Genomic DNA, 26788 nt, shown 5'->3' on the forward strand with positions numbered 1-26788 from the left:
AAAACAATAGTGGGCTAGGATGATTTGGCTGTCTAAAAGACTGTCTCCAGAACACTTATAGCTGCAGCATGGGTTTGAATCCGGCACTGCTATTTCAACACTCTCCCCTCTCCCCTCTCCATCTCTTTCATATCAAATAAACATAAAATATGTGAGGACTATGCCTACAATAATAACAATAATAATAATAATAATTAATAAATTAATTAATAGGTTTACTTAATTCCGTTATACATAGTATTTTTTATTATTATTATTATACCAATACAATAGGTTATCCAGTTATGACAATCTGGGTAGTGAAAATATAAAATATAAATTCAAATTTGATTGAAATTATAGCTCATATTTTACAATGTAGCCTACCAATCATGTGCTGGCTCAAACCCCTGCATTTCATACGAAATAGGTTTTCGTTACAATGGGTCAAAGAAAACGTGGGGGGGAAACACACACATGAATTCTTCATGTCCATATCCATCAAACGAAAGAAACCGTGGCAATAGCTCCATTTAGTCCCGCATGGGACGGTCGGGCAGCCCCGCTTTGTGCGTTTCGGCTTCTGGAACTGCACTTCCTGGATTTTAGCGAGCCATTCCGCGCACACATGTCCCATCGACGATACATGGTTTGTGGGTGTGTGGTATCTAGTGGAGAAGAACAAGAGCCTGTACATAATACCTACTATTCGCACACATGTATACTTTATCAACTTAAAGCTTTATCTAGGAGAGACATCGATGCGCTATGATTTGCCTTACAGGAGATGGTTCGGGACGGCGGCATTCACGTTCGATTCAAACAGGTGGAATACAGTAGGTGTCGGGTGGAGTTGGGAGGAGGAAGGTATCACGACAGCACGGGCTGCTATCTATCCTTCTAATTAGTAGCGGACCTGTGCAACATATGGACTCTGTCTTATTATATAGCCTTATTTATGTAAAATATTCTACCACGTTTGATTGTCTACTCCGGGACAGTAAAATTGTGATATTCAAACGGCGAATCTTTATTAGCTGGGAGACCATTGACACACAGGTGGGAGATACCCGTTTCTTAGGACGGCCCCTCTTTCAGTTCCTCAGAGCAGGATATGAGCTACTGACATTTGTTATTACCCTTTGGGACAGGAGGCGAACGTTTTCTGCTAACAGGTGTGAGAGAGAGCACACCAATCTTCATAGCCTGATACGGAATCCTTCCTCATTGTTCGCAGGAATATCAATCTATGTCATATGTTGATCACTTTCTAGCCAAGAGAGATACATTTAACGGTTATTTGAAACATACATCGAATAAAATAGTGTATTATTAGTGTTTGGAAAGACCCCGTCCTCCTATTTAAAAAGACACGGGACATCAGAGAGAAACCATGTCAATGAAAAAACCCAGCTTGAATTTACCCAAAATGAGCAGAAACCCGGTGGTGTTGGAAGGAGAGATGTTCGGCGAATTTCAGGACTGGTGTCTCCGTACTTACGGGGACTCGGGTAAAACAAAGACAGTCACCCGGCGAAAATACAATAAGATTCTCCAGACCCTTTTACACACCGACGACTCCGACGCGGTCTACATCGAGAGCAACCACATCAACGCCAAATTCAAATTCTGGGTGAAATCCAAAGGGTTCCAGGTCGGGACCATTCAAGGGGACCTGAACAAGAATGGAGCCACTGACATACCTGTCCTGTACGTCCCCATCAAGGTGACGGTTAGTAAATGTTCCTCTTTCATTGCTCTGCGCGTAAATGTGTGTGTGGTCTATGATGCCCATATAAATGTATATATTGAGTCCCCGCACACTACGGTTGCTCTACCATAACTTTCCCTGGACCTCTGATCCACCCCAATAGGCCGTTCTTATCTTAAGATGACAGTCATTAATTCCTGTCCCTGCTGTCATGGGCCAGGCAGTGCCACTATGCGTACAGCGCTTCTATATTAAGCTACTACCCGGTTTGCGCAAATAGCATCGCCCTGATAATAATGATAGACAAGGATTTTTGCAGCAAAGACAAATGAGGGTAAAAGCCCATATCAAGAGACACCTGATGGCATGATAGTCAAGTGTGTGTGTGTTTTCTTGCAGGCGTCCAAGCCACATTGGTTGGACCGATTGCGTTTTGATGGTTGTCGTGTTGCTGAAGAGACCGGGTAGAGAGAGAAGGTATATATAGATGCCCATCCCACCGCTAGCCCTTGTGCGCGCGTTTGTAGCTCACATTGGCAGCTGAGGGGGGTCAAATAAATGTTAAAATACCGGTAAAAAAAACAACAACATTCGTATGAGATATTTCATTCCTGGCATAGAGTACATTTGCCAGTTCCCAATAGTTACATTATCTTGTCCATTTATGAATCAAATCAATTCAATGCTTAATTTCATATAGCCCTTCTATGATGAATATTAAAATATTTGATGCAGACATGGGTACAGCTGACAAACTGAAGAACTAATTCTATTTCACCTTTGTTCCTGGTGTCAGACAGTCATTCTACAATTGAATTTGTGCAGCCTATTCTTTCAATGTTCTTCTAATAAGGTTTTGTATTGAAGGTTGAGGTGGTAAACTGGCCTGAACAGATAGACATCTGGGACTATAACTGACAATGTAACCTCAATGCCAGAGGTTCAGGTTCAGACAGGGACAACTAAAGATCATGCATCAACATCAAGGATTTCCAGAGATGATTACACATTTCACAGTCACCCATTCACCTGCTGAGCTTGTCCAATGCACCTGTTTGCTGCTGCTTATTTACATGCCTCAGCATCTGAGTCACATGAAAAGGTTGCGCTCCTGTCTGCTCCCCTCTTGATAATGCGTCTGTCCTAGAATTGAACAGGCTATTCTGAAACTCTCTCTCTCTCTCTCTCTCTCTCTCTCTCTCTCTCTCTCTCTATTATCTATTTCTTTCTACCTTTCTTTCTTTCTCTATTATCTATCTATCTATTTCTTTCTACCTTTCTTTCTTTCTCTCTCCACATCTCCTTCTCCTCTGAGCTGAGTTCATTGAGGTTGTCTGAAAGGATTCAATAGAGAGTCTGATCATCTATAGGGGACATGCTGCTAGACAAGTGCAGAGTCTGTTATTTCTGTTCCAAACGGGGTCAAGGATCTCTGGTTGCTTTTGGAACATTTGTAAATGGCCACTGTTGAAAGTTTCTCTGTAGAAAGATATTATACAATACATGCCTTAAATATACTCAAAATGCAATCGCAAAAAGACATTAGTTGCCCAGCTTTTGGCTACAGGCAGACAGACAGTCATATGACTTGTTGACTTGCTGAACTCTGATAGTAGGCTAATTTGTGCGGGCTGGATACAGAACATTTTTGAAGGAGCTGTTATTCCGCTCTCAGCTAAACACAGAGTCAACCCCACTCACTGCAGCGTCTTGGCAGAAGCGGTAAGTCTGCTTTTTGTCTTGAGGCAGCAGGGTCATATTTTGACTGACTGTGAGAGGCAGTTTGCTCTCACCCAGACCTGCTGCTATTTTATTTATTTCAGTGGGTCACGACAAGTGGAGAGTACTGTTGGTTTAACGCAGGAGAGATAGATCAATAGTGATGATGGAAACACAGTCTTGCTCCCTTCGGGGTTCTGTTCAGATGCGTGAGCTTTCACCCTCACTGCTTGTTATCTATTGGCGGTTTTGACCACTTGTAAATTGGACTGTTAGTGTGGGTGTGTGTGTCTGTTTGTTTGTGGAAGGGAGGGTGAATGTGTGTTTTTAGATGGGTAAGTTGTTATTGTGTGTGTGTGTGTGTGTGTGTGTGTGTGTGTGTGTGTGTGTGTGTGTGTGTGGTTATATGTGAGATTCCTGAGTGAGCAGGTTGTAAATGTGTTCTAAGTGCCAGTAGAGTCATGGCATGGTAGGCAGTGTGTGGATGAATGAGGCCAGAGCACTGGAAAGCTGCCTGAGGCCTGGAGAAACCTGGATTGAGGACACCACACACACTGAACCCGCTCCCAACCTGTGTGCAAGTGCGTGTGTGTACATGTGTGCATGCATGTTCGCACAACAGACTAGAGTGTGTGTTTTATGATGGGTGAAAATGTGTGTAAATGTGTGTAAGTGTGTGTAATTCCCTCACATACAGGTATTCAATGTTTGTGCAACAGGCAGCCATGTAGTACTGCTCCTTCACTTCCTGTGTTGGCACATAATTATATGTCTGGACAGTGTTGGTCATCTTCGGTAGGTTTTTATTAAACTGCTCTGAAGGATGGCATCACTCTAGTGTAGAAAATAGACTTCAGACTAATGTTTTTAGGAGAAACATCCAGCCGTCAGATGGCAAATCAAAGACAGAAAAGGCTCCACTTGCAGGAACTCTGTAAGAAATGTGACCTTTAGCATGATAACAACGGAGGATAAGATCATCTGAATCAACGCTTAGTGAAGGAAAAACAGGTGGCCTTTTCACATTCCTGACCCGAACCAAAACATTACGAGCCAGCACAGTGGGATTCAGGTCGGCACGATAGTATGAAAAGGGTCAAGGTGTGATCTTATTAAGAGAGAGTGGGGTGAGACAGCAGGACAGAGGTGTAGCACAGTAGCAGCACATTGAAAAACTGTCGGACAAAGGGAGAGAGGAACAATGGGACAGGCACAGCATTAGGAAGAGCGAGGACGAGGCAGTGAAAAAGAGAGAGAAAAATAGAGAGGGACGGAGCGAGAAAGAGGGGAAGAGAAAATAGTGTGTGTTGCTGAGAGGAAGCAGCACCACAGCTTAGCCATCACATGGAGTTGACACCAGCGTCTCGGCGGCTCCTATTAATAGGTCTTAACGCTTTTCTCTTTCCTCCACTGGCAGAGGGCCCTCTCTCTCGTTCTCTCTTCCTGCCTCTCTCTCTCTTCCTCCCCCTCTCTCTCACATACTACTCCTGCTCTTAGAGAGGCCTGCCTTGGCTAAGTGCAGTTTGATCAACTGTTGCTGCTCTGTCCTCAATGCTCTTCTCAACACACTGTCTGTTGCTGCTCTGTGCCCATGCTCTTCTCAACACACTGTCTGTCAGCTGCTCTGTCCTCATGCTCTTTTAAACATGCTGTCTGTCAGCTGCTCTGTCCTCATGCTCTTCAACATGCTGTCTGTTGCTGCTCTGTCCTCATGTTCTTCTCAACATGCTGTCTGTTGCTCCTCTGTCCTCATGTTCTTCTCAACATGCTGTCTGTTGCTGCTCTGTCCTCATGTTCTTCTCAACATGCTGTCTGTTGCTGCTCTGTCCTCATGCTCTTCTCAACATGCTGTCTGTTGATGCTCTGTCCTCATGCTCTTCTCAACATGCTGTCTGTTGATGCTCTGTCCTCATGCTCTTCTCAACATGCTGTCTGTTGCTGCTCTGTCCTCATGCTCTACTCAACATGCTGTCTGTTGATGCTCTGTCCTCATGCTCTTCTCAACATGCTGTCTGTTGATGCTCTGTCCTTATGCTCTTCTCAACATGCTGTCTGTTGCTGCTCTGTCCTCATGTTCTTCTCAACATGCTGTCTGTTGCTGCTCTGTCCTCATGTTCTTCTCAACATGCTGTCTGTTGCTGCTCTGTCCTCATGCTCTACTCAACATGCTGTCTGTTGATGCTCTGTCCTCATGCTCTTCTCAACATGCTGTCTGTTGATGCTCTGTCCTTATGCTCTTCTCAACATGCTGTCTGTTGCTGCTCTGTCCTCATGTTCTTCTCAACATGCTGTCTGTTGCTGCTCTGTCCTCATGTTCTTCTCAACTTGCTGTCTGTTGATGCTCTGTCCTCATGCTCTTCTCAACATGCTGTCTGTTGCTGCTCTGTCCTCATGTTCTTCTCAACATGCTGTCTGTTGCTGCTCTGTCCTCATGTTCTTCTCAACACACTGTCTGTCAGCTGCATTCTTTAACCTAAACCAGAGAGGGATATGAGAGGATAGAGAGAAAGAGGGGACAGAAAAAAGTGCAATGTTCTGTTTATACAAAGAGTTGAGTTCTTGTATTTGGTCATAGAAATTAGCAAGCTTTTTCATTCTCCTGGGGCCATATGTATCAAGTGTCTCAGAGAGCTGATCTAGGATCAGGTTCCCCATGTCCGTTTTAATTGTATCCACTGTGATTTAAAAGGCAAAACTGATCCTAAATCATCATTCCTACTCTGAGATGCTTGATTTGGCCCCAGTTTAGCTGTTCTCAGGTCAGGTATTAAGAGTAGGAGTGACTGACTCCTACTGCAGTACTTTCCACTGCAGTAGGAGTCAGTCAGAACGTTATTTAAGACAGTCAAACAGGATATCGTATGTCCATGGAAATAGGAGACAGATGGCCATCAATGAGGTTTCTGTGTTTGGCATCATGTGCAATTACCAGCAATAGAACACATCTTTCCTCATAGGGTCACATGAGCGTCTGTCCCGGTCAGAGCCGTGTCCAGCAGCAGCCCCACACTACAGGGCCATGTTCATTAAGCACCAAACATAAGAAAATGGACTGAAACAAGAAAGGACAACCTGGAGTTGTCCAATAAGAAACATTCATTTTTTGTTTTCTGTTGCAAAAACACTAATTAACGTTTTCTGTTGGATGCCCTAATGAACAAAACCCATGGCTCAGTCACAACCCATCCTCTGCTCCCCTTCTGGGCTGAGGAGGAAAAACAGGATAATAGAAATAGACATACTGTGTACAGCACTGGAAACTGAGATGGCTCTTACAGTATAAAATGTTTCAAGGGTTAGTTTGTGTTTCCTGTCTATTTTGCCCTGTCTGTGTAAAACTATCTGTCTGTTTTGTGTGTCTGTGTGTTTGAGGAGCTATTTGTGTGTTCATGTGTGATGTATGCTCATGTTGGGGGTGTGTGATGGGAGGATGCGCTGTGTGTTCTCTGTGTGTGTATCTACTTTCCACCCCTTCCTCTCTCTCCTCCTATTTCCTCCTCCGCCTCCCGCTGTCCTCCATGGCGGCAACGTGTCGATGGCCTGGGGTTTAATGGTGGCCCGCGGGGGTAACTTAATTGGGACGGCCCCCTTATCAGACCTGGGATCTCTAATCTCAAAGGGCCCCTTATCCCGCAGAAATAAATAAGACTAAATTGACGTGAATGGGAAGGCCTCTGGTTGTGTGGCTCCTCCCCCTCCCCCCCACCCTCTGAGGCCCAGTGCGTCTGTTGGGGGACAGTAGGAGGGCGTTAATTGCAGGGCCGGGGTGAAGCAGGGGGCATGCTCCCCTCTCCAAACCGAGGGGCTGCAGTCACAGCAGTCACCCAGTGAAAGTCACTCACAGCGGGGACGAGCATGGCGGGGCGGGGGGTAGGGTTGGGTTGTGGAGCTGGAGGGGTTGAGGTGAAATGAAAGATTCCCTCAATGTGTCAGCTGTTGGTTTGTAGAGAAAAAAAGTGTACTATTTAACACTGCACCAATAATTTGTTAGAGGGCCTCAAATATCACATTAATTTGTCTACTATATACGTGAATCGTGCAATGTTGGTTCCTGTTTCAGTCAAGTCTTTGGTCACGTCCGGGTGTGTCAAACAAAAACACCCTAATGGCTGGTTGACAATAGAGCCTCCCACAACGCAGGTGTTGTCTGCAGGAGGAAGTTGGTGAAGAGAAACTGCAGAAACTTGCAGTCGACTGCAGTCAAAACTTCATGAACTTTGATCACATGGTTTTTGTAAATTTCATGCAGTCGTCATGAAGGCGCAAGTCAGAAAATGTTTATCCCCATAATGCAACAGACTTTGGAAGGCGGCGACCAATAATGGCCACTGACTTGACAAAGTGATCCTCTCGAACGCGCCTTTTAATTTTTCAGGCTTGGCCCACCTACCCAAACTTGTGTTTTTTTTGGGGAGAGTCTGTATGATTGAATTATTATTTCATTTTTTATGTCCAAGAGAATCCCGTTGTGGGATTTCCGAGACTACTACAGCCTATCACTAACTAACAGGGAAGAAATACAACCTATACATCCTGTCCCTAATAATAAAACAAAACCATGTAAAAACAAAATATAAATGTTTTATCAAACTAAAACGGAATAAAAACTAGTAAATCAAGTCGTAAAAGTAACTGAATTTCAAATAAAAATAGAAAATGAATAGAATTAAAAACACAAAACTATAACAACCTTGGTGTGAGTGTGTGAACAGCTATCTGCTGGCTGTGCAGCTGTAAATCGTTGACTGGCAGTAATTGTGTTACAGAGAGAGTGATGTAGGAGAGGAGAAAGGAGTGGGAGAACTAAATAACGAGAAAGAGATGGGATGGGATGAGGCAGAGGATAAGTTCGTTTTTTGTTGTCCGCTCTGTGGGTCCGCCTGTCTTCACGGACATGGACACACACATACAGTATAATGAAATCCACTTACTTTAGAGTGGGTTCAATGGAGGGGCCATCCAAAGTGTTCAGGGGCTGTTCAGTTCTCCCTCTGAGGTCCGGTCTGGAGCGTTCTACTTCTCTGGTGTTCTTTCTATATTTTAATATGAATGTCTTTTTTGTTAGCTTGGGGTTTTGTGTATTCTGGTGTGTGAGACTGGTGTGTATTTCTGTGTAGGATACTGCTTTTGTATGATTTCGTTCAATCAGTTTAACATAAAAAAAGACCTCTGGTAAAGGAAATGCATACTACACCTTTAACATACTACATACAGTAATAGTAGTCCCTCTGTAGAATTAAAGACAAAGTTCACCCAAAGTCAATAATACCTACAGTAGGTATCATAAATATTCACCCCCCACCCCGGATTTTGTCACATTTTGTTGCATTACAACGTGTCATTGTAATAGATTAAATTGTGATTTTTTTTTTTCTCATTGTAAAATTTGGCTTACTAAATCACATAAGTTACATGGACTCACAGTGTGTGAAATAATAGGGATTGACATCAGTCATTTGTGAATGACTACCCTATCCTCTGTCCCCCATACACTATATATACAAACGTATGTGGACACCCCTTCAAATTAGTGGTTCGGCAATTTGCTGACAGGTGTATAAAATCGAGCACACAGCCATGCAGTCTCCATAGAAAAACATTGTCAGTAGAATGGCCTTACTGAAGAGCTCAGTGACTTTCAACGTGACACCGTCATAGGATGCCACCTTTCCAACGAGTCAGTTCATCAAATTTCTCCCCTGCTAGAGCTGCCAGATTGTCACCAGCCTATTCAGACAGACCAAAGTTAAAAAGAGCTTAAGTCATGTTTTAATTGTACCTTTATTTAACTAGGCAAGTCAGTTAAGAACAAATTCTTATTTTCAATGACAACCCACTGTTCCTAGGCCAACTACCTGTTCAGGGACAGAACGACAGATTTGTACCTTGTCAGCTCGGGGGTTTGAACTTGCAACCTTCCGGTTACTACTCCAACGCTCTAACCACTAGGCATGATACTGTTGTTCCCGTGGCAAAAAGCAAATCCCCCAACTTTAGGCCAGTGGCACTGACATCCTTGGTGATGAAATCATTTGAGAAGCTAATCAAGAAGGATATACTGCGTCAGGTTGAGAATTCCCAGGACCCCCTGCAGTTTGCTTACACGGCCAAGCGGGGGGGTGGGGGGGTGGAGGACGCTACTCTAACCCTACTCGACTTCCTCTACAAGCACCTGGAGGGCCCAAAAATCCATGCAAGGCTTCTGTTCATCGACTTCTCGTCTGCCTTTAATACTATCCAGCCTCACATCCTAGCAGAGAAGCTCCTCTCCCACTTCAAGCTGGACGTGAGCATTGTGGGCTGGATAGTGGACTTCCTTACCGACCGGTCCAAACAAGTGGTGTCATGTCAAAGCAGCTCTGCTCCTCCACTGGATCCCCACAAGGTTGTGTGCTCTCTCCTCTCCTGTACATACTCTACACTAATGGCCGTTGTAGCGAATATGAAAAAAGGCACATCATCAAGTTTGCTGGTGACTCGGTCATCGTCAGTCTCCTACAGGATGGAACGTCTGAGCGTGGGCCTTCCTCCAACTGAATGTCTCCAAAACTAAAGATATGGCCATTGACTTCAGAAGGCAGCCACTGAACCCCACACCCAACATGGTCATGGAAAATGACATTGAGCTTGTCAGTACCTACAAGTACCTTTGGAAAAGAAGTTGACGTTTGAGGAGAACACAGATGCCATCTGTACAAATGGACAGCAGACTTTTTTTGTTGTTGAGAAAGATGACCTCTTTTAATGTCAGTAAGACAATGATGACACTATTATATTGAGTTTTATTGAATCCATATTGATGTTCTTGATGGTGGCCTGGCTTGGCACTCCTTAATGTTTGCAACAAAAATTGGTTGGACAGGAGGGTTAAGGTGGCCAGTTAGGTCATCGGGGTGCAACAGGCACAACTCTCAGTGACATTCAGAAAGCATGTGGTGAGGAGAGGTAACAGACTAGACTGTCCTCTACCATGTTGTGCTTCTCCCCTCAGGTTGTCCTTTTAGACTTCCCAAACACAATAACAACAGATACAAGAACTCCTGTATCCCACAGGCCATAAACTTTCTGAATCTGCTCATGAAATTAAATGTCTATTTATTGCTGCACATTTGCACAATGATTACTCCTTTTTATCTATCTCATTGTTTCATGTCATGTGTGTATTGGTTGAATGTTGTCACTGTTTTAATGCTTTTTTAAATGTATTGTTGAACCCTGACTGCACAACAAATTTCCCAATTGGGACAGTAAAGATCACTTGAAAGTCTCTGAATGTCCTTGAGTGGCCCAGCCAGAGCCCGGACTTGAACCAGATCGAACATCTCGGGAGAGACCTGAAAATAGCTGTGCAGTGATGCTGACCATCCAACTTGACCAAGGTTAAGAGGATCTGCAGAGCTGCGAAGCTTGTAGCATCATACCCAAGAAAACTTGGGGCTGTAATCGCTGCCAAAAGTGCTTCAATCCAAGTGTGCATGAATCTTAGGCTGCGTTTTACACAGACAGCCCTATTTTTATATTTTTTCCACTAATTGGTCTTTTGACCAATCACATCACATCTTTTCACATAACTTTTTCAAAGCTGATCTGATTGGTCAAAAGACCAATTAGTGGGAAAAAAAATCAGAATTGGGCTGCCTGTGTAAACACATCCTTAAATGTACTTATATAGGTTTTTCTATTGTGTTATTGACTGTACGTTTGTTTATCCCATGTGTAACTGTGTTGTTTGTGTCACACTGCTTTGCTTTATCTTGGCCAGGTTGCAGTTGTAATTGAGAACTAGTTCTTAACTGGCCTACCTACCTGGTTAAATAAAGGTGAAATAAAATAAAATTAAAATAAATAAACTCAAGAAGCCCCAGCTGTAATCACTGTCAAAGGTGTTTCTAACATGAATTGAATACTTATCTAATCAAGGTAAAGCCATGACATAATTTTCTGGAATTTTCCAAGCTGTTTAAAAGCACAGTCAACTTAGTGTATGTGAACTTCTGACCCACTGGAATTGTGATACAGTGAGTTATAAGTGAAATAATCTGTCTGTAAAACATTGTTGGAAAAATGACTTGTGTCATGCACAAAGTAGATGTCCTAACCGACTTGCCAAAACTGTAGTTCGTTAACAAGAAATTTGTGGAGTGGTTGAAAAAAAACGAGTTTTAATGACTCCAACCTAAGTGTATGTAAACTTCTGACTTCAACTGTACATATTACCTTGACTAACCGGTGCCCCCCGCACAGTGACTCTGTACCAGTACCTCCTGTATATAGCCTCGCTACTGTTATTTTGTTGCTCCTTAATTATATATTTTTGTTATTTAAAAAATATATATTTTTACTTCAGTTTATTTTAGTAAATGCTTTCTTACCATTTTTTTTCCTTAACTGCATTTTAACTGCATTTTTGGTTAAGCATTTCACAGTAAGGTAACACCTGTTGTATTCGGCGCATGTGACAAATAACATGTGATTTGCTGTCATATAGTACATATAGTACATATAGTACTATAGTAATTAGGGTGAACTATCCCTTTAAGCAGCATATTCATCAAACAGCATAGCAGGTAGGAGACAAAAACGGCAGCCCCAACTATGTGCTATGAAGCGTGTGTGAAGCTTCAAGCTGACAATCTGCTTTTTAAGGAAAAGAAAGTGTATCTATACGGAGCTTCTCTGTGTGCTGAAACCCGCACGGTGGTGGAACAGATTGATTTTAATGAGAGATGGTATCCTCACACTGTGGCTAACAGGAGCAGGTATGCAGGTTTGACTCTCCTCTTAGATAATCAGGGATAGATTACACTCTCTGTGAAATGACTGTCTGGAAGAAGACCTGGAGCGCTGTTGTGTGATTTGTACCTGGGTCTGGAAGGTATAAATCCGCACTCGGTGCGTCCAAACTGGCACCCTATTCCCTATATAGTGCACTAATTTTGACCAGAGAACTATGGGGTTAGTGCCAGGTAAGCAAAGTACTTGCCAGTGTTCAGGAGTAAAGATGTTGTCAGGTGTTAGCTTTCTGTCACATAGAGCATGGAAGGATACTCAAATCTGACTCTGAGCCTGCTGGTTGTCTTTTATTCCTGGTAGTTGATTGACTGATTGATTGATTGTCACAGATTGCCCAGATTCTCCTCCTGTGGTGTCCCAAGTGTGAATCAACCCCTGATTAGAGGCTCACAATGAAAATCAGCATCAGCACCATGGTTCTGACCTCAAGGGCCAGGAAAGGAAACATGATAGTGAGTTAAGGTTTGTGTCTTTGCACACTGTGTGTGAGAGCGTGCGCATGCATGACAGGGTTATTGATTGGTTTGAACCAGTATTTTAATTGGATTGGTGTCAGTGAGTACCCTCCCTACTGAGCGTGCTCAGTGCCCACACTCCTGAGTCAAACTTCAGTTCTGGCTTCACGCAGAGAGGAAGAAAGTTACTTTGCCATTACACGATCATCTTGTCTCAGAATCTACTGAATAATATGCCATTTAGCTTGGGAGTATGTTCCCATAGTATAATGGATGTCATTTGGTGTCATTTACACACGTCTTGTTACAGTATTTAGCCTATAGACCTTGAATGAAATGAATGCTCAGTGACCATTCAGTACACTGTGAAATGTCAGAAATCTAGTTCTTAAGGAAAGTAAACTTCTCTACACTACAGTTTCCTCTCCATCTCATTCTCACCCGCTCTAACCTCTCCAATGAAATGAATGACAGAGAACATGTTCGTGTTCTTAAGGAAAGTTCACTTCTCTACACTACAGTTTCCTCTCCATCTCATTCTCACCCACTCTAACCTCTCCAATGAAATGAATGACAGAGCACATGTTTCTACCCTGTGACAACTTCAAGTACTTTTGTGCTTAAAGATTGGTTTTGTAAATACACTCCAACACACAGTTCTGCTGAAAGATCTAATTGGAGAAGCTGTGCAAAATGGTTGCTTTGCCAGTGATACCAGTAAACCTGTGTACTCCCTCTACAAGTGGAAGTAGTGTGTAGGTCCACTGTCACATCTGTGAACTGTCAACAGTATACTGAAACAGCAGCATACTGAAATACTGAAACAGCAGCATACTGGAATACTGAAACAGCCGCATACTGGAATACTGAAACAGCAGCATACTGGAATACTGAAACAGCAGCATACTGGAATACTGAAACAGCAGCATACTGGAATACTGAAACAGCAGCATACTGGAATACTGAAACAGCAGCATACTGGAATACTGAAACAGCAGCACACTGAAATACTGAAACAGCAGCATACTGGAATACTGAAACAGCAGCATACTGGAATACTGAAACAGCAGCATACTGGAATACTGAAACAGCAGCATACTGGAATACTGAAACAGCAGCATACTGGAATACTGAAACAGCAGCATACTGGAATACTGAAACAGCAGCATACTGGAATACTGAAATGACAGCATGCTGAAACACCATTATGAAACGATATACTGAAATGGCAGCATACTGAAACACAATATACAGTATATGATAATAATATAATATATGCCATTTAGCAGATGCTTTTATCCAAAGGGACATACAGTCAGGGGTGAATACATTGGTGGTCCTGGGAGTCAAAACCAATATCCTGGCGTTGCAAGCAGGGAGGGAAGAAGGGGGAGATGAAAAATAAGGAAAAGAGAAAAAGGTAGGGTTCTTCTTCATAATATGAGTGTTTTATTAGTCATTATTTATTATGATATGCTGAAAACCATTGAAAATAACAATGACTCTCCTCATAGATAATCAGGCCTAGATGACACTATCCAGCCTCGCATAACATTTCTCAACAACCGTTATAGTCTCCAAAAGTGTTATTCTTTTCCACATTGGTGAATTTCAGATCACCTGAGTTAATGGAAGGATTATGGTAGCATAATCATAACATATACAAGTGTTGTTCTAATGAGGTTTATTACTGCACTATACTTACCTTGTTTATGCAATTAGTATCTTAAATGATCAGTTATCTGTTGTGGTTTCTTGTGGACTGCATATTTCCTGATAGAATTATAAATACATCACATGTATGACAAGTTTTACTTATTAAAAGTAAAGAAAGATTGACCTAAAACCAAAACTCATTCAAACAATTGGTTGAGATATAGAAACATGTTTATTAATGACACATGTGAAACCTTACACACACACACACGCAGCCCCTAGGGGCCCAAGGCAATGAGTGAGTATAGCAACTGACTGACTGATTCTGAGTGAATGACACAACAGGATCCAAACATATAACCACATCCATGCAAACAGAGGGAAAAAATAACTAACAGTTCTTGTGCTCGATTCAATTAGATTGGAGTTGTTTGACACCCAAATAGTGGTGGTTTTGGTGGTGTTGGATGTGGAATTCACAAGCAGCTTCTTGTATTACCTTACCGCCTACACTGCCATCTTTATACCCGACAAATCTAATGCAGCCGTGTTTAGAAGTTCCTGCAGCCACGTTACAAGTTCAAACATTTGAATGCATGATGTTCTATTATAGGCTATAGGCTCTACTCTCAAATAGACTGAGGCTTTAAATCCCCCCCATCCAAATTAACATAGAAAGTGTAGGCTATTGCACAAGTTCGATTGCACAAGTTCGATCGCCCTTTTGAACTTCTAACACAGTAGGGATAATAAGGAAGGGAGTGGTTTGTGATACACCAGCAACCGTGGGGTAATGCTCGAACTGATTTGAGGTGAGACCCTCATTTTAGAAAGAAGATAAGAAAGGGCTAGAGGACAGCAGAGTATATATAGAAACTAGTGACACATTGCCACTTATCAAACCAATCAAGTTTTTTGCATTGGTGGAGTTGGCTGGCAGCAGACTGGGCTGAGGGTGAAACAGGACAGGTACTGGTGGCAGCGGACTGGGCTGAGGGTGAAGCAGGACAGGTACTGGTGGCAGCGGACTGGGCTGAGGGTGATGCAGGACAGGTACCGGTGGCAGCGGACTGGGCTGAGGGTGATGCAGGACAGGTACCGGTGGCAGCGGACTGGCCTGAGGGTGAAGCAGGACAGGTACTGGTGGCAGCGGACTGGGCTGAGGGTGAAGCAGGACAGGTACTGGTGGCAGCGGACTGGGCTGAGGGTGATGCAGGACAGGTACCGGTGGCAGCGGACTGGGCTGAGGGTGATGCAGGACAGGTACCGGTGACAGCGGACTGGGCTGAGGGTGATGCAGGACAGGTACTGGTGGCAGCGGACTGGGCTGAGGGTGAAGCAGGACAGGTACTGGTGGCAGCGGACTTGGCACTGGAAGAAGCAGACAAATTTGTTTATGTCCATGTTAGTGAGCATTTTTCCTTTGTCAAGATAATCCATTCACTGGACAGGTGTGGCATATCAAGAAGCTGATTAAACAGCGTGATCATTGCAGAGGTGCACCTGGGGCCATAAAAGGCCACTCTAAAATGTGCAGTGTTGTTACATAACACAATGCCACGGATGTCTGAAGTTTTGAGCGAGCATTCAATTGGCATGCAGGAATGTCCACCAGAGCAGTTGCCTGATAATTTAATGTTAATGTCTCTACCATAAGCCGCCTCCTACTACGATTTTGAGAATTTGTCAGTACGTCCAACCGGCCTCACAACAGCAGACCACAGGTATGGCGATGTGTGGGCGAGCAGTTTGCTGATGTCAACTTTGTGAACAGAGTGCCTCATTGTGGCATTGGGGTGGTATGGTATGGGCAGGCATAAGCTACGGACAACAAACACAATTGCATTTTATTGATGGCCATTTGAATGCACAGAGATACCGTGACGAGATCCTGAGGCCCATTGTCACACCATTCATCCGCCTCCATCACCTCGTGTTTCAGCATGATAATGCACGGCCCCATGTTGCATGGATCTGTTCACAATTTATGGAAGATGAAAATGCCCCAGTTCTTCCACGGCCTGCATACTCACCAGACACGTCACCCATTGAGCATGTTTGAGGTGACCTGGATCGACGCGTACGACAGCGTGTTCTAGTTCCCGTCAATATCCAGCAACTTTGCACAGCTGTTGAAGAGGAGTGGGACAACATTTCACGGGCCACAATCAACAGCCTGATCACCTCCTCTATGCGAAGGAGATGTGACATGCTGCATAAGGAAAATGGTGGTCACACCAGATACTGACTGATTTTCTGATCCACGCTCTAACTTTTTTTTTGTGTAAAGGTACAGTATCTGTGACCAAAATATCTGTATTCCCAGTCATGTGAAATTGTTAGATAAATTCATTAGGCCCTAATCTAACTTGACTGATTTCCTTATATGAACTGTAACTCAGTAAAATCTTTGACATTTTTGCATTTATATTTGTTTAGTATACAGTACCAGTGAAAACTTTGGACACACCTACCCATTCAAGGATTTTTCTTTATTTTGACTATTTCCGACATTGTAGAATAATAGGCAAGTCATCAAAACTATGAAACAACACATATGGAATCATGTAGTAACCAAAAAAGTGTTAAACGAATTAAAATATATTATATTTCAAAGTAGCCACCATTTGCCTTGATGCCAGCTTTGCACACTTTTGGCATTCTCTCAACCAGCTTAATGAGGTAGTCACCTGGAATGCATTTCAATTAACAGGTGTGCCTTGTTAAAAGTTAATTTGTGGCAAGAACGGCTCAAATAAGCAAAGAGAAACGACAGTCCATCATTACTTTAAGACATGAAGGTCAGTCAATCCGGAAAACGTCAAGAACTTTGAACGTTTCTTCAAGTGCAGTCGCAAAAACCATCAAGCGCTATGATGAAACTGCCTCTCATGACGACCGCCACAGGAAAGGAAGACCCAGAGTTAGCTCTTCGTAGAGGATACTTCATTAGAGTTACTAACCTCAAATTGCAGCCCAAATAAATGCTTCCGAGTTCAAGTAACAGACACAGCTCAAAATCGACTGTTCAGAGGAGACTGCGTGAATCAGGCCTTCCTTCATGGTCGAATTGCTGCAAAGAAACCACTACTAAAGAACACCAATAAGAAGAAGAGACTTGCTTGGGCCAAGAAACAAAAGCAATGGACATTAGACCCGTGGAAGTCTGTCCTTTGGTCTGTTGAGTCCAAATTTGTGATTTTTGGTTCCAACCGCTGTGTCTTTGTGAGACGCAGAGTAGGTGAACGGATAATGACAGCTATTTCTACTAATACAGTATGTTTTCTAGATGAACACAAAGTTAAAATGGGCCTATGTGACCAGTATCTGCATGTTGCAGACCTCTCTAACACCCAGAAATATCAGATTCAAACTCTCATTCACAAGCTCTGCAAGCATTAAAATGTAGACAATACACTGAATGCACAAAACATTAGGAACACCTTAATATTGAGTTGCATCCCCTTATGCCATCAGAATAGCCTCAATTCTTAGGGCATGGACTCTACAAGGTGTCAATTAACAAATACATAGTCACCTGATTTTTCTTTTGACTAGCTAACTCTTACAGCTCCCCCCCATGCTACTGTAACGTTACCAAATGCTATGCGTGACTGTGCTGTATGGTTCTCAATCAGGGACAGCTGTCTATCGTTGTCTCTGATTGGGAATCATACTTAGGTAGCCCTTTTCCCCTCCTTTCAAGGTGGGTAGTTGACTTTTGTTAGTGGCACTATAGCCCTGTAAGCTTCACGGATGTTTCTTCGTTTGTTGTTTTGTTGGCAACATTTTAAATAAAAGGAAAATGTACGCTCGGCACACTGCACTTTGGTCCACTTCTTTCCACGGCCGTGACAACTAAAAAGATTTACACCAAGTGTGATGTTTAATTTTTTACTCAGAATGAAATATCAAGGACGATCAGGTAAGTATTACAACAGTAAAACGCTATTAATCATGTTACTATTATGCAAATCGGATATATTTCAGCATGGAATTAAACATCAAGATACAGTTGAAGTCGTACGTTTACATACACCTTAGCTAAATACATTTAACTCAGTTTTTCACAATTCCTGATATTTAATCCTTGTAAAAGTTCCCTGTCTTAGGTCAGTTAGGATCACAACTTTATTTTAAGAATCTGAAATGTCAGAATAATAGTTGAGTGATTTATTTCAGCTTTATTTCTTCCATCACATTCCCAGTGGGTCAGAAGTTTACATACACTCAATAAGTATTTGGTAGCATTGCCTTTAAATTGTTTAACTTGGGTCAAATGTTTCTGGTAGCCTTCCACAAGCTTCCCACAATAAGTTGGGTGAATTTTGGCCCATTCCTCCTGACAGGGCTGGTGTAACTGAGTCAGGTTTGTAGGCCTCCTTGCTTAGACACGCTTTTTCAGTTCTGCCCACAAATTTTCTGTAGGATTGAGGTCAGGGCTTTGTGATGGCCACTCCAATACTTTAACTTTGTTGTCCTTAAGCCATTTTGCCACAACTCTGGAAGTATGCTTGGGGTCATTGTCCATTTGGAAGACGCATTTGCGACCAAGCTGATGTCTTGAGATGTTTGCGACCAAGCTGATGTCTGATGTCTTGCTTCAATATATCCACATAATTTTTCTACCTCACGATGCCATCTATTTTGTGATTCCTAGAGATGAACGTACTTTGGTGCGAAAAGTGCAAATCAATCCCAGAACAACAGCAGACCTTGTGAAGATGCTGGAGGAAACAGGTATAATGACCATAGTTATATTTGCAAGCCAAAGAACACCATCCCAACCGTGAAGCAAGGTTCCCCCGTGTCAGCATACACTGCACCCGGTCTGCCATAGAAGTCGCTAGCGCGCTATGGGACAAGAACATCCTTGCCGGCCAAACCCTCAAACCCTCCCCTAACCCAGACAACGCTGGGCCAAACCCTCCCCTAACCCAGACAACGCTGGGCCATTTATGTGCCGACCCATGGGTCTCCTGGTCGCAGCCGGCCATGACAGAGCCTGGACTCGAACCAGGATCTCCAGTGGCACATCTGCAATGTGCCTTAGACCACTGCGCCACTTGGGAGGCTCGACTCTTCAGTAAGGCAGCTCCAGAAATGCAGGTGTTTGGACATTTGATAGCCTTACGTGAGTTAAGTGAAGTGGCTCCAAAATGCCATGCTCTGCCAAGTTACAGAGGACCACACACTGATCTACTGAAACAGCAGCATACTGAAGCACAGTGAAATACTGAACCAGCAGCATACTGAAATCCTAAAACTTCTTTTATATGCAACAGTTCATTGTTACTTATGTTAAATATTGAGGCATGTTTTAGTGCAAATGTCTAGCAAACCACCAGTGGTGGAAAAAGTACTTAAAAGAAAATGACTCAAGTAAATGTCACCCAGTAAAATACTACTTGAGTAAAAGTCTTAAAGTATTTGGTTTTAAATGTACTTAAGTATCAAAAGTATAAATCATTTAAAATCTTATATTTAAGTCTTATATTAAGCAAACCTGTTTTTTTAATATACAGATTTCCAGAGTCACAGTCCAACACTCAGACATAATTTACAAATGAAGCATTTGTGTTTAGTGAGTCTGACAGATCAGAGGCAGTAGGGATGACCAGGAATGTTCTCTGTGAATTAGACCATTTTCCTGTCCTGCTAAACATACAAAATGTAACGAGTACTTTTGGGTGTCAGGGAAAATGTAAGGAGTAAAAAGTAAATAATTTTCTTTAGGAATGTGGTGGAGTAAAAGTTGTCAAAAATATAAATAGTAAAGTACAGATATCCCAAAAAACGACTTAAGTAGTACTTAAAAGTATTTTTAGTTAAGTACTTTACACCACTGCAAACCACACACACTGCAGCAACATACGATATTACACATACACGCATGCACACACATGGCCAGAGGACCTATTCACAGGCCAAATGGGTGGCTTTCATCAAAGACCAGTGAACAAAAAGGCAATTCCATCCCATTCGAGTTGAAAAGGATGAATTATGATCACGTTTTATTCTGGATTCATTAGACATATACACCTCTCCAGAGAGAGCTTAGGTCAGATGTGGACAGCATCACGAGACCAGACCATCAGCTGGACACTGTATACAATCCTGGATAGGTTGGTCACTACTACAACTACTACTATAGTGCTGTTTTTTCGGGAAGTTCAATTACATGTTTCATCAAGTCAAAATTGTATTAAATTCACTTCCTGAATTGACAGATTTTCAGTGTCTACACACCATTTGAGTTGGCCTTATCTGTGTGTCTGTAAGGGGTGTGTAACTGGTGGCAGACAAGTCAGACGCAGGAGAGCAGAACTGGGTAATAACCGGAGCAGTTTAATATACCAAACCACTGGTATCCAGAATAACAACGTATGGGTTCAAAACCTGTCGCGCACCAGACAACAATGTGCACAAGCACTTACAACAAACAATTCTGCACAAAGACATGGGCGGAACAGAGGGTTAAATACACAACACGTAAAGAGGGAATGAAAACCAGGTGTGTGGCAAAACAAGACAAAACAAATGAAAAATGGATTGGCGATGGCTAGAAGACCGGTGACGTCAACCTCTGAACACCGCCCGAACAAGGAGAGGAACCGCCTTCAGAAGAAGTCGTGACAGTGTCTGTGTTTCTAGTGTTGAGCAGGTAGGGCCTGAAACTCTGCAATGTTTGGCTGTGTTGCTAGCTCTGCTCAGTGACAAACACACACACTCTCTCTCTCTCTCTCTCTCATATATATACACACACACACACACACACACACACACACACACACACACACACACACACACACACACACACACACACACACACACACACACACACTGACCCACTTCAAGCTCAAGCAAAGAGGCCTCTGGGTGCAGTGAGTGTGCCACTACCCCTCTGGTTGAAGGATGTGGTGTGGCTGCACAAAACCGTACAAAAACACTCACGCTGGCAGGCAGGCACAGACACACACACCAACAGACACATACACACACAAAATACTATTCTGATGTTGATGTGGTATGAGTTTAAGGGGGGCCTAAGAGGATTTTGTGTGTTTGTCCCTGTGTGGCATTCTGTGTGTGTTCCTATGGATGTGGCCCTGTCTCCTCTATGTAAATGTGTGTGTTGGGTTTGGATTGGTTGCAAGGTGGCTGTGTGTTATGCTGCTTGTTTAGGTGTGTGTGTGTGTGGCAGTGTGTTATTCTGAGTTTATGGGTTAGTGTGTGTTGCGATCTGCTGTGTGTGTGGTGGGTTAGCTGTGGGGGCAGTCTGTCCCCCAGCTATCTACTGCCTTCTAGCTCTCTACATCGTCGCTGCTTTCTGCAACACAGCTCTGCTCACCTCCCCCCTGGCATTCTCACAGTTGCCATGGTGAACAGCTTCTTTGGGTCTCAATGGAGGAAAAATTAATACCATTTTTAATTGGCTCTGGGGCCTCCATTTTTAACCTCCTCCTTTGTCCCCCCCTCCTCCACTACCCAGCTAACTAACCTGGCTGGGCGAGACTATAAGGACACTGCTGATCTGCAAAAGGACTAACCTAAATCTAAAACGGACAATAACGTTAAAGACCAATGCAGTCAAAAATTTGATTTATGTGTTTTATATATATTTCCACACTAAGTTTGGAATAATACTGTGAAATTGTGAAAATTATGATAATGCCCTTTTAGTGTGAGTTGCTTGAAAAGACCGCCTGAAATGTTTGCCTGTTTTGGTGGAATGGCATTTGAGCCTGCCTGGTGACAACACCAGGCGGAAATTAGTTACTAGACCAATAAGAAAGCGGTCCAAACCTCTCTGCTAATAACAGCTACTTTTCAGCTTTCCCTCCCCACTCAGACAACTCCCAGACAGCCCAAGATAAATTCTTGCTTGAGAAATTGCTCTTTGCTAAGAAGTTATATTTGTTCATTTTTTTACCATTTTAATTGAAAACAATCACAGTAAGGTTACTTATTGTTACCCAGAAATAAATTGATATTGAGATAAAAATGGCTGCATTGGACTGTTAACCAACCCTTAACCCTTACCCTAACCTTAAACCTAATTTTAACCAATTCTGATGACAGAAGTGTCCGTATAGCCTTTTCCAGCTGACTGGGAGTGCAGTCTATTGAACTATTTAAGGTCTTCACTCTGGACCATGATTAGTTGAGTCGGGTGTGGGAGTGATAGAATGGTAATGCTAAGGATGGAGAGAAAGATTTAGAGGAAGGTTTTGTGAATCCCCATGATGCCTCTTTCTCTCATCACTCTCAAGAGAGGACTGAATCTCCAACGCCATCCTCCCATGCCCCTCCTCTCACTGTGCCCCTCTGCTCCTGCTGCCAACGCCGCTGGATAATTACCCCAGCTACGGCTCCTCACTGGGAATGGGGCCTGCCTGTCTGCCTGCCTGTCTGCCTGTCTGCATGCCTGTCTGCCTGTCTGCCAGTCTGCCAGTCTGCCTGACTGTCTGCCTGTCGGCCTGCCTGTCTGCCTGTCTGCCTGTTTGCTTTTACAGGGTAATTACAGCACAACAAGCAGCGCTCTCTTCCCACAGCATACTATAATGACAACAGTGATTATAATAACAGTACCAACACTGCATCTTTGCTACAAATAGGCTATTCCATGGTAATGGAATTACACATTGACTCAGAATGTTCACATTAAAATGTATGCCAAACATAAACCATTGATTTCAAAGTTTAGCAAACATACAGATCTATGCACAAGTACTACTTTGAACAATTTATACAGAACATTTCACAGGACATGGACGCCTCTAGCCAGTGCCTCCACGCCTTCAGAGCCTTCTTGGCTGCCAAGAGTTCCCAGTCCCCTACGTTGTAGTTCCCTGCCCCGACTCCTACTTCGTAGGGTTCCACCTCAACGATGAAGGGAAGTGAGGGGTCAGGATGTGCCAGCACGGGAGCAGTGGTGTGTCAGTGTCAAGAACGCCCCCTCCGCCTCCAACAAAGCCACTGTAGACCTCCTCTCAGTAGGGAGGTAAGAGGCGCGATCACCGTGCTGAAGCCCCGGATGAACCTCACGAAATAGTTTGCACACCCCAGGAATCGCTGGACTGCTTTCACGGAGTTGGGGATGGGCCTTGACCCTACTGCGCTGATGCGTTGCTCCTCCATCTCCACTCCCTCCGTGGATATGAGGTAGCCCAAAAAGGACACGGACCGCTGTAAAAACACTTCTCTTGTTTGACATATAGATCATGCTCCAACTGTCTTCCCAGCACAGACCTGACTAACGAGACATGCTGGGCACGGTCAGCAGAATAGACCAAAATGCCGTCTATATAAACCACTATGCCTCGTCCCAGCATGTCCAAAAACACTTTGTTAATAAAGGCCTGGAAGACTGAAGGAGCATTAGACAGGCCAAAAGGCATCGCAAGATACTCGTAATCGCCTGTGGTTGTGGAAAAAGACATTTTCCATTTGTCGCCTGGACGAATGCGCACGAGATTGTAGGGGCTCCTCAAGTCCAGTTTCGTGAAGTACTGCGCCCTGTGAATTTGTTCGATAATGGTTGGGATGAGGGATAAAGGATAGCTCAATTTAACGGTGGCTTTATTCCGAGTTTGACAATTAATGCAGTGGCGCAGTCCCCGATCTTTCTTTTTAACAAAAAATGATCTTGAGGAGGCTGGTGACATAGAGGGGCGGATAAAACCCCTCTGGAGGCTCTCCTGTACGTCAGTCACAATAGCCTCGGTCTCTGCATAGGAGAGGGGATAGACGTGTTCTATCGGGGGGGGGGGGGGCTGCGTCAGACAGCAGGTCAATGGCACAGTCCCAGGGGCGATGAGGAGGCAGGTGTGTAACCAGGGTCTTAGAGAAGACCCTGTGCAGATCCTGCTATTCCTCTGGTAACTCCACTTGAGGGGCGTGGTCCGGACTTTCCACCTTAGTGGTGTTGACAGACACCGTGAGACACCTCCCCTGACACTCCTGCGACCAATCCAGCAGTCTCCTCTCGGACCAGGAAATAACAGGGTTATGACAACTCAACCAGGGGAGACCTAAAACAATGCGGTGTGTGGGGGTGTCGATAATCAAAAAGGTGATCTTCTAAATGAGTATCATGGGTCAGCAGAGAAACGGGAACAGACATGTGATGTATGAGCCCTGTCCCTATTGGACGATTATCCAAGGCTCGAACCCGCAATGGGTGACTGTAGGGGAAACAAAGGAATGTGTAATGCAGTGGCCAGTGCGCTATCTAAAAGATTCCCGGCAGCTCCGGAATCAATCAGAGCTAACGGGAGTGAGGGGCTAGTGTGTTCAGGGAATTTAATGGGAAAACACACTGGTTGAGTTGACAGAAAAGGAAGGGAGACCTTGCATCCTACCTGGGTTGGAGCAGGAGAATTCCCTGGCTTGTCATCTCCTCCCCTATTAGTGGATAGAGGGCAGGTCGGGGAGAAATGACCTCTTTCTCCACAATAGGAACAGAGGCCCAGATTCCTCCTTGGGCTCCGGATTCCGCGCAGGTCTTTGTTGGGATCCGCAGGAGGTTGTCCAAACGAATCGCCATGCTGGTGAGCTGGTCAAGTGACAGGTTGTCATCGTGGCAGGCTAACTCCATCTGTACCTCCTCCCGCAGTCTGCTGCGGAACATGGTGACCAGAGCAACTCGTTCCATCCGGTGGAGGGCCACGATGGTCCGGAACTCCAGAGCGAACTCCGAGGCGGTCCTACTTCCCTGGTGTAGTCGGAGTAGGCGCTCACCCCCCTCTCGGCCCTCCACAGGATGATCAAACACAGAGCGGAAGAGTAGGGTGAAGCGCTAGTAGGACTTAACCTCGGGTTCACCCACACCCCAGTACAGGGCCCGTCCGGTCAGTGCCGAGATGACGGTGGCAACACTGTCTCTCCCAGAGACAGCCTCAGCGTAGCGAGCGAGGTACAGGTCGCATTCCAGATGGAATCCTCTTGCATCTCGGTGGTGCACCGTCAAAGCTCTCCGGGAGGGACAGGGGAATTCCAGATGGAATCCTCTTGCATCTCGGTGGTGCACCGTCAAAGCTCTCCGGGAGGGACAGGGGCATTCCAGATGGAATCCTCTTGCATCTCGGTGGTGCACCTTCAAAGCTCTCCGGGAGGGACAGGGGCATTCCAGATGGAATCCTCTTGCATCTCGGTGGTGCACCGTCAAAGCTCTCCGGGAGGGACAGGGGAATTCCAGATGGAATCCTCTTGCATCTCGGTGGTGCACCGTCAAAGCTCTCCGGGAGGGACAGGGGCATTCCAGATGGAATCCTCTTGCATCTCGGTGGTGCACCGTCAAAGCTCTCCGGGAGGGACAGGGGAATTCCAGATGGAATCCTCTTGCATCTCGGTGGTGCACCGTCAAAGCTCTCCGGGAGGGACAGGGGCATTCCAGATGGAATCCTCTTGCATCTTGGTGGTGCACCGTCAAAGCTCTCCGGGAGGGACAGGGGCATTCCAGATGGAATCCTCTTGCATCTTGGTGGTGCACCGTCAAAGCTCTCCGGGAGGGACAGGGGAATTCCACAGACCGGCTCAGATGGGAAGGAGGCAGGTAGTGGTGTGGGTGCTGGTGCCGGAACCTGGAGACTGAAGGGACTGCACATTCCCCTCCAAATGCAAGATCGTTGCCAGCACACTGTCCATGGTGCTGCCGAGTCTGGAGAGACAGTCCTTTTGATGCTGGACTGTCTCTATGATGTTCGACAGCTCAGTCTTTTCTGCTGTCTCCGTTTAGTGGGTCGGTTATTCTGTCACGTTGTATAATGATTGGAGGCAGGCGCAGGAATACGCCCAAACAAAAGAGCGAGGTGTAAACCTCTAAATAATACACGGGTCGGTCCGTGACAAAAACACATTTACTGGAAAAACTGTGCAGATGCAAAGTTTGGTAACAGAATTACAGTAAAATCTCCCTCAGTTTTTTATGCGACCACATTTTCCAAAAACTGTTAAATATCTGCTCCCAATTAAGATTGAAAGATGTCTGCAGAAAGAATGGAGTGTCAGCTAAGGCATGACACCTTCAGTTTGAAAACATTGATTTTGGTTCTTGAACTACAGTACGTGAAGTGAATTTGCATCCGGTAACAGAATTATGGTAATAATATAACTTCATGGGTCCCTGATCTGTACAACACAGAAATAATTATGGATATGAATATCACTCTCTTCATGGTGATATATCCTGAATAGGTACACAAAGGTAGAAATATGCATTATCCTTCTTTTGCATATTTGGGTATTATTCTACACACTTGCTATTATTCTAATGAGCTCCACCACCAAACTAGACCAGATTTGGTTGGTCCGGACCAGGCCAAATCTGAACCAATCATAGACGTCTATGTTTCACAAGTTTGGACAGCACAGTAGAGTAGAGTACAATAAAGTAGATATGTTCAGTACAATACATAACATTATATTGTACTCTAGTGTGCTCTACTGTACTATACTGTAAGATACTTTTTTT

The 26788-nt window shown here is 44.2% G+C and overlaps 1 protein-coding gene across 2 annotated transcripts in view; it reads left to right on the forward strand.

Annotated features, from left to right (window-relative positions):
• Positions 1–596: 596 nt before the first annotated feature.
• The window catches only part of LOC135528086 (nucleolar protein 4-like), a 159144-nt gene continuing 132952 nt past the window's right edge, over positions 597–26788 (forward strand). For both annotated transcript variants that reach the window (XM_064956882.1, XM_064956883.1), the window contains exon 1: positions 597–1711. In XM_064956882.1, the coding sequence (XP_064812954.1) occupies positions 1373–1711 (339 nt within the window). In that variant the 5' untranslated portion in view covers positions 597–1372. The remainder of the gene's footprint in view (positions 1712–26788) is intronic.

This window comes from Oncorhynchus masou, chromosome 33 (genome assembly GCF_036934945.1).
Source record: "Oncorhynchus masou masou isolate Uvic2021 chromosome 33, UVic_Omas_1.1, whole genome shotgun sequence".
NCBI classification, from domain to species: domain Eukaryota; kingdom Metazoa; phylum Chordata; class Actinopteri; order Salmoniformes; family Salmonidae; genus Oncorhynchus; species Oncorhynchus masou.